Source organism: Siphateles boraxobius, unplaced genomic scaffold, assembly GCF_051911475.1.
Source record: "Siphateles boraxobius isolate OS27281-9 unplaced genomic scaffold, OSU_SipBor_1 130, whole genome shotgun sequence".
NCBI lineage: Eukaryota > Metazoa > Chordata > Actinopteri > Cypriniformes > Leuciscidae > Siphateles > Siphateles boraxobius.
Window position 1 is genome coordinate 24,677,032 of NW_027508734.1, and position 18,883 is coordinate 24,695,914.

Below are 18,883 nucleotides of genomic sequence, written 5' to 3' on the forward strand. Positions count from 1 at the left end.
CCATAGGTTCGTGCAGTTGCCACACCACATCCAATGACCGCACTAGCCGTTCATCTGCGTCTGTTGTGCAGCTGCACTGCATTTTAAAAAGGTTGGCTTCAATATTCCACATTTTTAAAACAGGGCTCCTCCTCATCAATATCTTGTCAATATCATGCCAGGCTTGTTAATATTTCTATCCCTTGCAGCTGCTGTTATAGACTTTTTTCCTTCCTTGACCTCAGCGGCTGCACTCTCCATCTCCTCGAGGGGTGTTTTGCCCCAGGTTGTCTTCCTGGTGTATTACCTTGGCATGATGGCTTTTCTACAATGTTTATGACATTAAAAAATAAAACATATGTAATGTAATATTACATTAAAATATGTTTAAGACTAAACTTAACTTGTGCCTCATGTCTCACTTTAGCTACCCCACAGTATTTGTCTCACTTTACCCCACTGCCACATTTTAGAAAAAAACGATCTCTCTTAGTAATTCAGGATACTCTTTAGCTAGCATCATCACATGGTTTTATATGTTAATAGTTCATCAACATGTATGATATAAGTTTTTCTACCTGAATCAATTTGCTTTGGCACAACAGTTGATATTGTAGCAGAACTTCACCTGCTGTTAGCATTCCATTGACTCCCATTCATTTTGGCGTCACTTTGACAGCGAATAACTTTTCATCTGAGGCATCCAAAGGCTTCATTTGTTCATTATTTATTCCCAAAGAAACACGAAAATGTATAAAAGGCTCAATTACTTTGCATCTTACGTTATGGCCCCGTAGTAGAAGCCGTTTTGTAAAAATAGGCTAGCGAATGCGTCATTACCACGCGACCTTCTGTCGCACAATAGAGACATTACCGTGTAGACAGGAGGAGAAGCTCACAGGCAATCTTTTACTGTCTATGAGGCAATCGGGGGGACATAGAGGCATAAAGTCAAGGGAGAAGCCCATAGATAGAGAGCCCATAAAAGCAACGGGACAAAATATTTCAACAAATTTTTTGAGGAATTAGGTGATTCAGATTTGTCTTGTTACAGCTACTAGAAGATTTACAACTGTCAGACTGTCGTCAAGCTCAGTTTGACCCTGCGCAGTCGCTCGCGTGATTTTTTTTCCCAAACCACTTCAGTGGAAATCCCGCCCTGCAGCCGATTTAAAAGTTTTCATTGGTCATGTCAATCACTGTACTGATTGCCTACACCAAACACTGATCCCTAAACCTACCCGTCACTGTAACCTAAACCAATGAAATCGGCTGCAGGGCGGGATTTCCGCTGAAGTGGTTTGGGAAAAAAAATCACGCCAGTCGCTCAGCCATCAGACAGGAAGTGCAATAATCGGGCTTCAGTCTTCTCCTTTGAAATCAATGGGGTCGCTGTGTCCATTTTTTTTATTGTCTATGGTTATTACCCTTTTTAAAGTTTTTAGAGGAGGTTTTATAATAATAAGAATACATGCAGCCTATTTATAGTAGTGGCTATATTGTTCATAATTGTGAAGTAAAAATGTATAAATAAAGGTTAACCCCCCCCCCCCCCCTCTCTCTCACACACACAGAGTGAGAGAGAGAGAGAGAGAGAGAGAGAGAGAGAGAGAGAGAGAGAGAGAGAGAGAGAGAGAGAGAGAGAGATGGACATGGACATGCTTGGCCTCATAATACTCACACCAGGAGTTGTTGCAGACACAGCTGAAGTTCTGTGATTATTTGAATGCAGGTCAGTGGCAGCACACCTCTGTGGTTTCAGGGTGGAGTGGAGATTAATGAAGTTGCCAGAGGTCCAAAACTAATTTTGGGTAAACTGTTGTTGATAACATTTTCATTAGAAATGCATTTTTTTGTGGGAAAAAAATTCTACCTGTAATTTGTGTTAGTCATAGTCATGCAGGGCTAAATTTAAAACTGACATGATTCATATGTTCATGTCAGTTAAATCAGATAAATAAAATTACTGTTCAAAATCCTCATTGTAAAGTTTATCAGATTATTAAAAGAATTTGAAATTGACAAAATCAATCAATCAATGTCCAAGAAAAAAAAAGAGAACAGAATAATTTTGCAGATAGTATGCACTGTTAAATCTTTGTTTGAATCTCTCACAGCAGCTCGTTCATGAGCCGTTGCCGTTGATAAAAGGAGTGAGCGAGTGTTTAGCGTGTGCAAAGATTCCATCCAGGCATTTAGGTATAGATCATGCAAACAATGTCTTTCCTTATTTTTGTGACAATGAATAAATATTGCCTCAAATCCCCTTTCTATGGCTTCTCATTCCTTCATGTTCCAGACTCAGCATACATTAATTGTCCACAATCCGCCTTGTTCCTTGCAAGTTACCCTTTACCACATTCAAAAACTGTGCTTCCCCTTACCTTCTTGTTACCCTGGTGCTCTTATTATACAGTAATTCGTCACAACGCAAGTCAGTGCACGACAAAAATTAGATTTAGAAAATGTACTTAATTTAGCAAAATATTACGTTTTAAAGTTAACTTAAGATTTAAATATGAGGCATATAATCTCTAAAACGTGATCTGAATTTATAATGATATTGCATTTATTTATATATATTATATGTATTATATGTAACATTATCTAGCATCTATGTGTAGGACCCAAGTGTGCCGCACAAGTCCTGAAAAGTGAAGTCAAAAAGTTTCGATCGCCCCCAGGGAGCTGGTCAAAGAAAATTTCATAAACCCTGCCCTCTCCATGCAATAGTGGGACGTGAGACAAACTAAACAATCAAATTACACTTCAAATAAATTTTTTCAAAAGGTTTTTGTCATTTTAGGTAGTTTTTTTTTTTTTTATCATGCTGTTGTAAGTTCAAGTGTTAGTTTTTTTTAATAAGTCTGCCCAGATAGCAGACAGACGTTGATTCAATGTCAGTTTGCTGTCTTTAATTTTGACATTAGCCTACTGTGTGTTTGTAAACGTCATCATCCTGTGCCCGGACGAACTAAGCGCATGGGTGCATGTGAGATCAATGTTTTTTCCGCATTTGTCACATTAAAAGGTATTTCTCTAATCCGTTTCTAAGTGGTTTTAGTTAGTTATTTGATGCTATAAAAACAGGAGTGTGATGTCATGATTGACAGCTTCTCTGCTGAGGCACCAAATTACTTTTTTTTCAGGAATTTGGAGCTTCGACTTTAATTTCTGTACTTCCATAACTGTTTATTTCACACCAACATTAGGAGTTGTTCACACCAACGAACTGAGCTCCCTTTGGCCACTTTTTGCTCTTGAATATTTAAATTGGTAAGGCTTAAACTTTCGTGACGATGCAGCACTGGCCTATCAACTGTCCTGAGAGTTGTTCACGTTGATGTTGTCACAACATTGCATTGTTAGATTCATAAAAATGTATGTCAACCAGACAGTTGACCACACCCATTGACTTCCATAGAATTTGTTTTGACCTTAAATGGAAGTCAATGGGTACTGCGAACTGTCTGGTTACCAACCTTCTTTAAAATATCTTATTTTTGTTCAACAGAAGAAAAAAAACGAATTTATCGGTCATATATCGGCCAATTCCGATACCAGTTGCTGATTTTTTTCTTTGCTTAAACAGTTTTATTTGTTGTTAATTTTCTCTTTCAATTTTTTTATTTTTTTGCCATTTGAAATTAGTGGCAACCACTGCATTTAATCATGATCCAAACAAAGATGCTAAACACATGCAGCATGGCAATTTTTTATAAAACATTTTTTTTTATTGTAGTTTCAATATTTAAAGCAAAAACAGAATGGTCTGACTTTAGCTTTGTGAAATTATGCTACACAAAACCTATACCTGCACCTAACAAAAACAGCAGACAGGCTGAATTAAAATGCATTCACTCTCTGACAGTAGGTGTCGGCGCTTATGGAAGAGCAGCGACATATAGCTTTGCCTTGGTTCATGATTTAAACAAATCTGCGCTGCGCTGAGGTAAGAGGAAAAGAAAATCCGGGAAAGTTGAATAAAAAAAGAAGAAAAAAGAAGAAAGATGATGTCGTCGAAACTTCTCTTTAGAGATTTTAAAATAGATAAGAAAAATATTCAATAGCCTATTTATATTTTTCTTCCAATATTTCGAGCATCGAGAACAGTGAGCTTGCTGTGCCAGTTACAGTATTTTCTGTGTTTCCCCTAACCAAAATTAACCATGGTTTTATTATAGTAACCATCTTTTTTTTTTTTGCCGATTGATTGCCAGTTGTATCAGTTTAATACAAGTACAATGGTTAAACTATAGTGTAGCAAAACCATGGTTTATTTGTGCATACATGGTTGAACTACAATAACCATGTTTTTTTTTGTTTTTTTGTAAAACCATGGTACATTTTCGTAATCTTTCCACCTGTCTTGAGTGAATCAATGTTCTAGCATGAAGAACGTTCGTTTTGTACTCTTAAAGATTATTTTATGCTTCCACTATTTCTTAATCTGAATCACTCCCTGTCCATGTTCTATTCTAGACAATGTTTAAAAATGAAATAAATCACTTTCTGTATTCCTCAAAGTCGCTTTAGAAAAAAATCGTCTGTTCATTAAATAAATGTAAATAAATTGCAGAAATAGCAAGAGTAATACTTGGTTCTGAATTCAACAATGGTCATTTCACATCAATGGGGCTTTAATTTTGACATTAGCCTACTGTGTGTTTGTAAACGTCATCATCCTGTGCCCGGACGAACTAAGCGCATGGGTGCATGTGAGATCAATGTTTTTTCCGCATTTGTCACATTAAACGGTATTTCTCTAATCCGTTTGTGTATTAAACAGGACGTACTATATTCATTTTCGTTTGTAGTCTTATCCACAATGCAGGCAGTAAAGTTCGGACGCTGTGCCTTTCTAATTTCCAAACTCTCGCAGGCAACACGCTGTTCTTCTCGTTCGCAGCCTGGCAGGGGACAGACCGCGTCCATTAATGCGGGTCTACAAAGAATGACAACAGCTAGCTCACAGCCTGTTGTGATCCGCATCCCGAGACCCATGCAAGAACATATAGAGAACGTCAAACAGATGCAAAGCAAGAAGTTTGACAGGCTACCAACAGTCAAGCCGGGCAGACTATTGATCAAGAGCAAGAACCCACAGCTAAACCAGTCTGTTGGCTATACACTTGGAAAATTTGAACAACCTGTTCTGACATCAAAGGGATGGAAGAGTAACAAAACGTTAGGGGATTACTTCTCAATAAATAGCATCCAGAGTGCTCCACCATCCATGCTCAAGCAGAAGGACAAGGGTAATGACACAGCTTCCACCTCTAAAAATACATTTAATTGCTTTCACATTTGTCCAGAACTGGTCGAGACTTTACACAGTCAGAATATAATTCACCCCACCACAGTGCAGATGCAAACCATTCCCAAAATACTAAAAGGACACAATATTCTCTGCGCTGCAGAGACAGGAAGTGGAAAAACACTTGCTTACCTCCTTCCCATCATCCACAGGCTGCAGGAGGAGCCGTTCACAGACTCCGAGAGAAACATTCGCGCAGTGGTCGTTGTTCCATCACGGGAACTAGCAGAACAAGTGACATCTGTTGCTCGATCAATCGGTCAACGGTTTGGAATAGTGGTCAAAGTCACAGGAGGTGGGAGAGGTGTGGGAAACATCAAAGCGGCGTTCACTCATGGTCAGCCGGATATTTTAGTGGCCACACCAGGCGCTCTGCTAAAGGCTCTCCAGAAGCGGTTCATCAGCTTGAGCGAAGTAAACTTCCTAGTCATCGATGAAGCCGATACTATGTTTGACGTCAGTTTTGCGGGCTTGCTTGAGGATATTTTTTCGCATACCCAGGTGGCGTCCAGACTCTCAGAGACAGTTGGTCTTGATCATAAAGCTCAGCTGGTTGTGGTGGGAGCCACGTTTCCAGCTGGTGTAGGAGAGGTCCTCAGCATGGTGACTGACCTGGCCAGCATGGTGACTGTTAAAAGCCGGATGCTACATCATCTCATGCCGCATGTAAAGCAGATGTTTCTCAGGATCAAAGGTGCAGACAAGATTCTAGAGCTTCATCAAGCTTTGAAAAAGGCTGAACTGGAGCATAAAGGCGTTCTGGTGTTCTGTAACTCGGCTTCCACTGTCAACTGGCTGGGCTTTTCGCTGGAGGAGATGGGTGTTCGTCATATGAGACTCCAGGGAGAGATGCCTGCAACCATGAGAGAGGGAATTTTCAGGAACTTTCAAAAAGGGAGTGTTGATGTTCTAATATGTACTGACATTGCTTCAAGAGGTTTGGACACACAGAGGGTTGGACTTATTGTTAATTATGACTTCCCAGAGACCCACACAGATTACATCCACCGGGCAGGGCGCGTGGGTAGAGCAGGTGGCTCCGGCGGAGGGGAGGTGCTGAGTTTCGTTACTCACCTGTGGGATGTGGAACTTGTGCAGAGAATAGAGACAGCAGCCAGGAGAAGAACATCTTTACCAGGGATGGAGTCAGAAATTCAGAAACCCAGCAATAAAATGGATGTTAAAGAAATGGAGAAAAACAAATAGGTGGTTAAAGTATGATCTACAAATAAGCCTTATTAAAAATGTCAAATGTTTGTTGTATATTTGTTGTTTGAACCTTTAAAATAAAAATGTTAAAGAACGTTTTGTCCTAAAGCTTCTGTTCACATTTGTATTAGACACATTAATGGTATAGTTCACCCAAAAAAGAAAATTATGTAATCATTTATGACATCATTCTAAACCTGTATGATTTACTTTCTTTTGTACATAAAAGATCAAAAAAAGGTTTTTATTTATTTATTTTACCCCCATTGACTTTCATTTTATGGACAAAAAAAAGTAGAAAAAATCTTCAAAATATATTTTCCATGTTCTGGCCAAGAAAGAACACCATATAGGTTTGGTATCATTTGGTTCTTTGTGTATTTATTGTTTTCAACCTTTACTAAACATTTAAGAACATTTTGGCCTAAATCTTCTGAACACATTTTGTATTAGACATCTTAAGGGCTAGTTCACCCCAAAATCTAAATTCTGTCATAATTTAAATCATGTCTGAAAGCGCATATCTTTGTAAGTAATTTCTATTCTAGGAAGAAAACCAGAACGCCTTTATTCTTCAGTTTGGCCTTCCTTTGGAACTGTTAAAAATATGTTTAATATAGTTTGAATGTGTATAGTATGGATGTATTCCACATATGCTACATTTGTCATGTTGTTATTGCCATGTGATCTACAGTGTCAGTTGCATCACTTGACTTGCTTCACTGCTATTCATGATGCTATTCACTGTAATTCCTCTCCCGTGGCCTCATGGGATAGTAAAATGTCCATCAGATGCTCACTTCAGAATCTCGCCAGAAGTATAGGTCATCTGGGAGGTTTTCTATGGATACTGTAAATTCAGACATACTCTTTTCACATATATATATTATGTGAGATATTTGACACTGAACAATAAATTGAACAACAAACAGACTCATTTAAGGAAGCTGTAAGTGGTGCTAAGACAAAAACACATTTAAATAGCCAGGTTGTCAGTTTTCCTGTTTTGTTGGTTGATGTGATGTTGGTTTATTTGCATTGTTATTTCAGTGCTGCTAATGCTGCATCTTTTTCCTAATGGGAATGAATGTGATAGAGAGGTCTGAAAGTGAGGCTTCATGCTTCACTACCAATTGTTTATCACGGCACAACAGGAGGGTTGCCATGAGATAAATTTGAACTTTGCAGCAGTGTTATTGAGAAGAGGGTCTTTCATAACATTGATTAGAGAAGACGTAAACAGGGAGCTGTGAAGAAAAAGCAACCTGGTCACGGAGAACTACTCTCTGATGAAGTAAATGTACACGTTCTTGTTTTTTCAAGTCCATTTTGTGAGATTCATGCTTTAATGTATGAAAGACAGACAACCCAACATGCAAATGCCCTTAATATGCATAATGTTATTGACTAGAGTACAGCAACATTTTGGCTTTGAAATGCAACAAATACTTTTGGGTTAAATTGTGCACCCCATTTAAAGGTTAATTTGTTTAATCAGAAATGCAGAAGGAGATAATTGTAGTGAAAGTGTTGATCTTTGTCTGCTTTTTTCACATTAGAGATATTTGGTGTAAAATGTATAGAGAATGAGGTTTTACATATAAACTGTTAATGACCCAAATTATGTTCCAGGCACAAGAAAAACATGACTATGCTTTATTTCAACTCTAATAAATAAAAATAAATAAATCGAAATTTATATTTGTTGATTTACGTTTATTTCAAGAAAACTTTATATAGAAGGAATTGGAAATTCAGGTTGCTAACAATGCTAAGATATTTGTTAACGTTTGTCTAAAAATAATTTGACTCAATTTTAGTGACTGGACAGCAGTGGATCATTTAGTGAAATGCAGCACTGTTTATAAACGTATTCAAATATACATCATATGCTTATAAAGAAAGAAAATAGCAGAAAGTTATCAGTCTGTACTTTGACAGTCATTCCAAAGTTACAGTATGTGAACTGTGCAAAAAAAGAAAAGTGTCATTTTTAGGGTTACCTACAGCACTGTGTTATCATTTGTTGTACTATTATATCACATTATAGAGAGATGTACTGTAATGGAGATGTATTCCACAAGGATTAAAGGCATGAGTGATGGTAGCATTTTTTGCAATCATATTCACCTGACAGGAACCTGACCTGTTGGAAAATATGCCATCCTTTTTTTGTCATTAGGGAAGTTCCTAAGTTTTGAGACACTTGACTCGTTCCTGATTCTTTAAAAAACGTGTTTATAAGAGCTTTTGTCCTGATATCTCACAGAGAGCCGTGAGTATTAGACTGGTAAGAGATGTGCGTGCGTCCAACACACACACACACACACACACACACACACACACACACACACACACACACACACACACACACACACACACACACACACACACACACACACACACACACACACACACACACACACACACACACACACAAAAAAGTTTCCACTGGTCTTTTGTTTAGGACAATCACCAGTCTAAGTCAAACAGTTAGCCATAAGCATAGGATACAGATAGACATCCTTTTAAAACAAGAACCCACTCTAACTTACTCTTAAAGGACCAGAAAACCTAAACATACATTTTATTGTCCATTGAATTCCCCTTAAGGGGGAAACCTTCAATAATATTTTCGTTTTGTAATGGATATAAAACCAGAAGACTGGACATAATATATTGAAACAAATGTCACCAAATATATAATTACAGCATACAAGTAAATATTGAGGTTTATGGCATGTTTATACTGAGACTGAAAGTGTTTGTTGAATACAACATAAACACTCAAAAGGAGTTCAGACAGCACAGTCCATTCACAAACACAGCCTTTTACGAATCACTTCTTTGAGAATCACTTCTTTTAGAGTGAATCTTTCAAACATATTCAAAAACTCTTACAATAATAATATTTTCAAATAAATATCTACATATGTTTGAGTTATTTTCAATAACATTAAATACACATTAAACAATGAACATACAAAATGTAATAAAACAACATTTCAATGACAAACACTATTTACACTTAAATAGTTCACACTTTTTTTCCCTAAGCAAATGCCTTTGATATACATGTGTTGAGATATTATTGGATTTTTACTTCTCAAGGTAGCTTTTTCTTTTTTACTGTCCATGTTAGTCAAACCTTCTTATATGTGCTCCATACACTATGCTATGGTCCAGAAACAACAACACAAATGTTTGCCCAATTACAACAGTTATTAATTATTTTTAAACAGTGCTGATATCTCTAAAATGTTTTGTAGTCACATGTTAGTAGTGGAATGTGTCATGGAGAAGTTCTCCATGCGAATGCGCACCACTTTCTCCACAGGCGGAGGGGAGTAAAAAAAATGGCAAGTGAAGACCTGCTTGCAGGCTTTTCTGAAGTTTTCCGAGAGGAAAGCGTAAAGAATGGGGTTGACACAGGAGTTTCCATAGGCCAGGCAGTGAGAGATGATGCGAAACGCAAAGGAAGCATCATTCAAGGGAAACTGGCCGAACTCCACCCACATAGCAATAATGTGGTGCGGCATCCAGCATATGAGGAACGCAGCGACAACCAACAACACCGTCTGAGCCGTCTAGGGAACACAGAAAGAGAGAGAAAAATTGGTTGGTTAATCATGCCTCAGATGACCTGATTTTTTTTTCTCAGGTATACAGAAACAAACTTTCTTTAAATAATTGACAGAGTTTTTAAAGGTGTTAGCACTTGTAAAAGTTATAAAAGGTGCTGGTCTTTTTTAATAAATGAGAGAATTATTGAGGCTCAACGGAGCGTATGATTCAGACTCTGCTGTAACCGTAACTGAGACAAGCCTATGTGTACAGTATGTGGGCTGGAAATCAAAGGCTGGACAGGACATTTTAGAAAGACAATAGTGCAAGACTGTGGTAGCAAGGGGCATGGGTCAGGTTTTCACTGAATTGAAAGTGGAGGCCGAAGTGGGAAGAGTGTGGCATATTCTTCCTTTTTTCTCAACCTGGAGCCAAACTGTTCTTACAAGGCAAATGACACCAAGTTAACCTTTTGTAGGCTTGATAATGCATACCTCATCCTGCAACAGATGAAGCAACGCATCCTTTGAGTGGGCAGATGAAGCTCCACACCAAAAGATGATTGGTGAGAGCAGAATGAACTCAATTATGAAACTAAAATTAGCAGTAATGTGTAGCGGCAAGAGATGCATCCTCTAATGGATGTTATGTAGTCGCTCTGTTCAAAATCTATACAATAAATGGTGCCTGGCAAAATGAATGATGCTGGAAGAGAGGCTGGAAGGGACGCCAATTTAAAAAAATATATTTTTATATTGACTTCAACAACTTTGTACAGCAGGTTGTTTTTGCAGCACCAGGAAAGCAGATATTCAAGCTTCCTCCAATATATGAACTCATTATTAGAGATAAGACCAGTCTATAGTTGGCACTGGCCATGTGGAGAGCATCTGCCTAACAGAAATCACAGCCCACACATTGTGATTTGCTTAAGGTTAAGTATTGTTTGTAATAGAATAATTCTGAGTAAAGCAACATTATCAAAGATAGGATAAACATATGCCAATATAGATTATATTCAGTATATTTGGCAGATTTTGAAATATTCCAGTGATAGAACATCAAAATGACAATCAAAAAAACAAATCCACAAAGTGCTTTAAAAAGATCTGGATATTTGAAACTAGGGATGCACCGATACTGGTGCTTGTGTACTTGTACGTATGTTACTGATCAAACTGCGTTGAACTTCATTTGTTTACTCCTTTCTTGTTAAATGGCAAAAAACGGGATTGCGGGACCCGCGCTGTATATTTTGACCGCCCACTCCCAAGTGCAGCAAAGGTAAAACCGTTTACGTTGGGTCCCGCGTGACCCCAATCACAATGCAGCCCTCTAATAGAATGAACAGTGAAAGTAACAGAGGCCTGTACAATACATTTTAAAGCTACAATATGTAAAATTTTTGTAATAAAATATCCGAAAATCACTTGCACAGTGTGATATATTTCCTGCAGTTGTGTACTTACAATATCCCAAAAGTTCCCAAAGATTTTTAATTTCAGATAAATTCCAATTTTAAATAATGGCTCGTCTATGTTCACTTGTCGCCTGTCAATGACGTAATATCCGCGTTATCCCTAAGTTTCCGCTGGTACTGCCATAGTAATCATGGCAACAGACGTGGACAACTGCGTTACGTCTACCGGCACGCTCATAATGTTGTTGTTTCGTTCAAACATTATGGACCATGGCAAGCAGACTTTGGGACAAAAGGAGAACTAAAACGAGGATCAATATCAGTGTGGCGTTTTCTAGATGCCGAGAGCTCCACGTCCATGACAAACTTCGACTTGACAGAGATACTTTATTAGACAGGTGAGCAAATGTACATAAAACTAATCAATGTTATATAGCTCAACATGATGAAATGTTAGAATATGATCAGTATGTTATTCTAATGTTGATCTAGCTGACTGATAGTCTCATACAGACAAACTAAGACATAGAATAACATTATAACTTTCATCACACTCAAATGCAGTTTAGTTTGATCATTTAGACCAAGTTAAACAGCGCAGCGCAAACTGACCAGTGTGAGTACTAATGCAGCACTTGCGGGTAGTTCGGTAGAATGAACTGTCCTTATTCCTTTATATCCACGTTAGCAATCTCTCATTAGCAATCGCGACCTGCTTCATACCACAGTCATGTTAAAACATCAATGTATTTACTCATCCATAAACATTATTAGATCCTTAAGCATGATGTCAAGTTACATAATTCCGCTTATGCGTCACCAACCTACGCCTTTGTTATTGTAAGAGGTTAGCGATCCCTAGCGGCGAAAAAAATTACATATTGTAGCTTTAACATTCAAATTTAAGTATGAAAATAACTGAAGGAAATATAAAGTAGCTAAACAAATTAAATCAATGAATATGATTCATATTCTTTTGGATTCTTTACCTAATATAGCTTATTTAAAAATTACAAATGCAATGAAAATACAGTTATCGGTATCAGCAAGTACCAACAATGAAAGTATCGGTATTGGCCTCGTTCTGGAAAAAGTGGTATCGGTGCATACTTAAAACAGAGTGTGGCCGAGTGATGAAGACAAACAGAAAAAGAGAAATAGACCACCATGATTAGTCACAGGATGAAAGTCTACCATAGTGCAAGAAATTTTCTGCTAGATTGGTGTTGTCCTCATTTGGACCTAGACTCGCTTCAGCCTTTAATGTCCTTTGGAGCTTTGAGAGCTTGGCAGAATGATTTAAAATTTGACACTTCTTTTCATACTTTGCTGTACCATGTGAAAGCTGTGCTACATTTGAGAGATATTTTGTAGAGAAATAAATATCATTGTCAGACTGATTATTATTGAGCAATGTTAGACACAAAGCAACAGTTCTGATGAACTCCTGTCAATAATGAAGAGTGACTTGCAGATTTAACTAACCGGCGAGCATATTTAAGCAGATAAGGAGATAAACATTTCCAAAGAGGTGCCATAGAACTACTAATGATGTTTGAAAGCCATGCTTCTTCATGACATCTTTCCCTATACAGTAACTATGGCGTTATTTTTTAGTCAAAAGTTATGAGCGTGTAAAACATGCTCACGAGCACATTATGTTATTTCACACGCGCAAAAATGAACCTTCAGCTGGCATGATAAAAGTACTCGCGCACAAATTCAACAACCGAGAGGTGTACAGGTAGCTGCGAGCGAGCGCCTGGCATACTCTCATAGGTTAACTCTGCTTGTACAGTTGAATCCTGCTCGCGCGCAGCGGGCTTCTGCTCGCGGAGTGCTGTTTTGCTCGCGCAGTGGATTTCTGCTCGCTCAGCTGATTTCTGCTCCCTCGAGTCTACATGACTTTTGACAATTTGGGGGCGGAAACCAAGGAGGGCACTGACCCTCTTATGATTGGTCACTTTCATCGTAATCGCAACCACAGGGACATCTTTGTCCCTTGATGGACAGCTCTCATTACAGGAAGTCAGAGTCAAAGGATCTGACGGAGTTTTAAAAAAAAATGAATTTAAACTGTATATAAAATCCTTAAAAACTTTGAAAGGTCCTAAAGCACAAAAAATATATGATACCCTAAAACACTTCCCAACTAAGATAAATGGATGAACAAAGACTGAATTCTCCCCTTATGTCATGTTATATTATAATTCCTTACCGTTTATTTATTAAAATGTTTATTTTGCTTACAAATATCCTTATTTTTGTACTAAGACTACATTTATATTCTTGTTGTATTAAGAGCTGCTCCCTCTGACTATATTGTCCTTGTATCCTATTCTAAAGAAAAGGAAGTTATGCAGCCATGTTTGTCTGTAAATCTTGATATTTCAATAAAAATAAAAAAAAACTCCGTCAGATACTTTGACTCCGTGCTTCCTGAAATGAGAGCTGTCAATCAAAGTACAAAGACGTCCCTGTGGTTGTGATTACGATTAAAGTGACCAATCATAAGAGGGTCAGTGCCTTCCTTGGTTCCGCCCCCAAATTGTCAAAAGTCATGTAGACTCGAGGGAGCAGAAATCAGCTGAGCGAGCAGGAATCCACTGCGCGAGCAAAACAGCACTCCGCGAGCAGAAGCCCGCTGCGCGCGAGCAGGATTTCACTGTACAAGCAGAGTTAACCTATTAGAGTATGCCAGGCGCTCGCTCGCAGCTACCTGTACACCTCTCGGTTGTTGAATTTGTGCGCGAGTACTTTTATCATGCCAGCTGAAGGTTCATTTTTGCGCGTGTGAAATAACATAATGTGCTCGTGAGCATGTCTTACACGCTCATAACTTTTGACTAAAAAATAACGCCATAAGTAACTACCTGGAACTTCCTATTTACTAAGAACAGCAGGTACAGGTAACAAGATAAACTGTTTGGTGGAGAAACTGTACACCACAGCTACTTCTCACATAAACAACAAAATAGCAACTCCTTGCTCGACTTCAGTATCACTGGGGACAGACATGATTTACTTCAGAAACACAGCTGGAGATTTTACAGGACAGGACCGGATTAATGTAAATAAAAAAGCGAGAAACCAACTGTTTCTTTTCTCCTTTGGCGGTCATTTCATCTTACTTTAATCTGTCCCTTCAATGCTCATTATTCACAATCCATTTTATTTCTGAGGTCACCACTGAATCATTCACAAGGCGACGTCTCAAATGCAGAGGATGGTGGGCTTTATTCAAATAGCAAAAATAAACAAAAAGACAACTAATACTACCCAGTAGCGGAAAAACAAGATCCACCAGCAGGGAAACACAAGGCAGAGCAGGACATGACTAGGAACACAGTTGCATGCAGCAATAATCTGGCTAAAGACAGAGAATACAGGGACAATAAATAGGGAAGATGTTGTGTTGAGAAGCATACAATACTCGATGTTCAATTCATAGTAATTGCTAACTATAACACAGGAATTTCGAACTGCACCACTAGGGACTCTAGTGAGGAATGGTGTTGAATAATGTGAAGAGGACGAATAAAAAGTTGATATGTACACCGCATGGAGTGTGTTCTGTTGAAGGGTGAAAACACCACAAATTGGCGACGAGGATGAGCGCTTCAGTGCCGAGCCCGCCACCGTTTCATCCTGTTAGTGAGGAGCCACTAATTCCATTTGAAACATGGCAGAAAATCTTCCATAATTACGTTCAACTAAGCAGTCACAAGCTGTGCAGAGACGATCAGAGGATCGAAAACAAACAACGACCGGTCAGCAACGTCGACAATGTTTCAGATGTGGATCGGACAAACATCTGGCAAATGATAAAAACTGCCCGGCTGCTAAAGCGACATGCAGACACTGTGGGAAAAAAGGACACTTTGCTAAAGTGTGTAAAGCAGCTTTGAGTGAAGTAAGAGAGGTGGTCGTTCCAGACGTGACTGTGCTCTGTGTGGATAACGTAAAACAAGCTGTTACAGCCAATGATAAAATCACTTGTGAAGTGAATGTTGAAGCACCAAGAGGTCAGAAACATAAGTTATTACTGGTTGTAGATACGGGCGCATCAGTTTCCATACTTCCAGAAGATGTGTATAAGAAACACTTCTCACAATGCAGCCTAAGTAAGCCCACAATTAAACTTGTGACTTATGCAAAAGAGAACTTACCAGTTATTGGCTGCTTAACAGTATTAGTGGGTGTATCAACAAATGACAATGTAGTTCCAGCTACTTTTTATGTAGTGACTGCAGGATCTCCCTTGCTAGGATTAGATTTAATTACACTGCTGAACCTGGACATTGTAAGCGGAAAAGTGAGGCACATAGACCATGAATGTGGATTCTCACCTGCACCTCTTCATTTGACTCAGCATTCCACAAGCCCTGTGTACACAGTATCACCTGTATCTGCTACTCCCCTTGGATGTGTGAAAGGATTCATCCACAAAGTGCAAGTTAATTCAACAGTGACTCCATTGCGTCAAAAATTGAGACGCTTACCTCTCAGCATCCGTAAGGAGGTGTCTACTGAGCTTAATTGTCACCTTACTGTCACGGCAATAATGGCGAGGAAGCAATATGCAAGTAAAACTCTTCTTTATTAACAATGAGTAGAATATGATGGTGCCTGGACACGGGGAGTGGCGCAGGGACGTTGATGGTCAACAGAGTGCAGGTGGAATGAAGAGACGAGGTGATGATGATGAAGGTGAATAATCCCGAACACGGAGACGAAGACACGATCGGGAACCAGGGACAGGAACAAAGCACAGAACTGGACGCCAACCGGGATCAGGAACACACACGTGACAAACACCAAACAACGATCTGGCAAAGGAGAGGACAAACCGGTGAGTATATGAAGGGTACGGTGAATGAGCTGCAGCTGGTGGAGAAAGTGATACCAGCTGCGTGCTGATCAGTGATGATGGGTTGGTCACGCCCTCTACTCACACACCCACACATGAATAACAACAAAGACACGAGACAAGAAGGAAAGAGTGAATTCATGAATCGTGACAGTACCCCCCCATCCTAGGAACACCTCCTGGCGTCCCCAGACTCCCTTAACTGGCGATTGTAATCATCAATAAGGGAGTGATCCAGGATGTCCCTAGCAGGTACCCAACTTCTCTCCTCCGGACCGCAACCTTCCCAGTCCACCAAGTACTGGACTCCGCGTCCCCTCCGTCTTGAGTCCAGAATACGATTGACCGAATATGATGGTTCCCCATCTACGAGTCGCGGCGGTGGGGGAACCAGGGCTGGCGGATTAATGCGAAAATATAACACGGGTTTGACTTTGGACACATGGAACACGGGATGAATTCTCCTGTACGCAGGAGGAAGGTTAAGGCGGACTGCCACCGGACTAACGATCTTGGTGACAGCGAACGGGCCAATAAATTTGGGAGCAAGCTTATTCGAAACGGACCGAAGAGGAATGTTCTTTGTTGAAAGCCACACTTTGGAATCGACGACGTATACGGGGGGCCTACGCCGGTGGCGATCGGCTTTGGCCTCGGTGTGCGCCCCCACTTGGAGTAGCGTCTCACGGGCTCTAGTCCAAGTATGGTGACACCTCTGGACGAATGCGTGAACGGAGGGGACCGCGACTTCGGACTCCAGACTGGGGAAAATGGGTGGCTGGTAACCTACACTACACTCGAACGGAGATAGGTCCGTGGATGATACTGGTAACGTATTGTGGGCGTACTCCACCATTGACAGTTGCTGACTCCATGAGGAAGGATTCTTGGAAACCAAACATCGCAACGCTCTCTCCAAATCTTGGTTGGCTCTCTCAGTTTGACCATTGCTCTGGGGGTGAAACCCTGAGGACAGACTGACAGTCGCCCTCAGTAACCTACAAAACTCTCGCCAAAATTTGGACACAAATCGGGGGCCCCTGTCGGAAACCACGTCTATCGGGAGGCCATGTAAGCGAAAGACGTGGTTAACGACGGTCAACGCTGTCTCCTTAGTTGAGGGTAATTTGGGCAAGGGAATGAAATGGGCCGCCTTCGAGAACCGGTCCACCGCGGTCAAAACTACCGTGTACCCCTGAGAGGGTGGGAGGGCGGTAATAAAATCTAGCGCTATATGGGACCAGGGTCTCGAAGGGACCGGCAGCGGTTGAAGTAACCCATCAGGAGGTCGATTGGAAGTCTTACCAGTGGCACAAACTGAGCAAGCCAAAACAAAACTGTGGATGTCACGAGCCATAAGTGGCCACTAGAATCGTTGCTTGACTAAAAATCTAGTACGACTGACTCCTGGATGACAAGCCATATTGGAACAATGCCCCCACTGAATAACGTCGGACCGTAATCCCTCCGGCACAAATAAGCGTCTCGGTGGACACCCGGGCGGAGGCGTTACCCCTTCTAAGGCCGTCTTGACCTTCGATTCGAGCTCCCATGTGAGTGTGGAGACGAATAGGGTCTCGAGTAAAATGCACTCGGGAGTAGACGGGCGTTCGGAACGATCAAAAATGCGCGATAAAGAGTCGGGTTTTACATTTTTGGAACCGGGCGGTACGAGAGAGAAAAATCAAAGCGACCGAAAAAAAGTGCCCACCGAGCCTGCCTGGAGTTCAACCTTTTGGCAGTGCTAATATATTCCAGATTCTTGTGATCGGTCCAGACAATAAAAGGTACCCCTGACCCCTCTAACCAGTGACGCCACTCCTCCAATGCTAGATTGACTGCCAACAACTCTCTGTTACCAATATCATAATTACGTACAGCAGGAGATAACCGATGGGACAAAAACGCGCACGGGTGCATCCTGTCGTCTATGGGGATCGTTGGAATAACACTGCACCTACCCCCACCTCTGACGCATCGACCTCCACCAAGAACTGCCGTGAAGAGTCAGGGGTAACCAGGATGGGGGCTGAAACAAAGCGGCCTTTGAGTTTGGCAAACGCAGCCTCGGCTGCGTCTGACCACCTGAACGGAGTTCTGGGGGAGGTCAAGGCGGTCAGAGGTGCGGCTAGTTGGCTGAAATTGCGAATGAAACGCCGGTAAAAGTTGGCAAACCCCAGAAACCTCTGTAGGGCCTTACGGGAATCTGGACTTGGCCCCTCCACCACAGCCTTAACCTTGTCAGGATCCATACGTACTCCCACAGACGAAACGATGTACCCTAGGAAAGGAACAGACTGTGCATGAAACGCGCATTTCTCCGCCTTGACAAAAAGCCCATTCTCTAGCAACCTCTGAAGCACTCGTCGGACGTGCTGCACATGTTCCTGGAGAGAAGAAGAAAGAATCAATATGTCATCCAGGTAGACATATATGAACTGATCGACCATATCTCGCAGCACGTCATTGACGAGTGCCTGGAAGACCGCTGGGGAGTTCGATAATCCGAACGGCATTACCAAAT

General features: G+C 40.5%; 2 protein-coding genes across 6 annotated transcripts in view; one reads left to right on the top strand and one right to left on the bottom strand.

Annotated features, from left to right (window-relative positions):
* The first annotated feature begins 2,934 nt into the window (after positions 1–2,934).
* ddx28 (DEAD (Asp-Glu-Ala-Asp) box polypeptide 28) lies at positions 2,935–8,204 on the top strand. Of its 5 annotated transcripts, none has more exons than XM_077228903.1 (2): positions 2,935–3,010; positions 4,889–8,204. In XM_077228903.1, the coding sequence occupies exon 2, from the start codon at positions 4,934–4,936 to the stop codon at positions 6,500–6,502; it is 1,569 nt and encodes a 522-aa protein (XP_077085018.1). In that variant the 5' UTR covers positions 2,935–3,010; positions 4,889–4,933; the 3' UTR covers positions 6,503–8,204. The 5 variants fall into 5 exon arrangements, with proteins under 5 accessions (XP_077085018.1, XP_077085015.1, XP_077085014.1 ...); XM_077228900.1 differs by having other exon boundaries at positions 2,943–3,010; positions 4,862–8,204; XM_077228904.1 differs by lacking the exon at positions 2,935–3,010 and adding an exon at positions 4,692–4,736.
* Positions 8,205–9,673: 1,469 nt separating this feature from the next.
* The window catches only part of galr1b (galanin receptor 1b), a 70,120-nt gene continuing 60,910 nt past the window's right edge, over positions 9,674–18,883 (bottom strand). Inside the window, exon 3 of the mRNA XM_077228910.1 lies at positions 9,674–10,092. Within this exon, the coding sequence (XP_077085025.1) occupies positions 9,775–10,092 (318 nt within the window). The 3' untranslated portion in view covers positions 9,674–9,774. The remainder of the gene's footprint in view (positions 10,093–18,883) is intronic.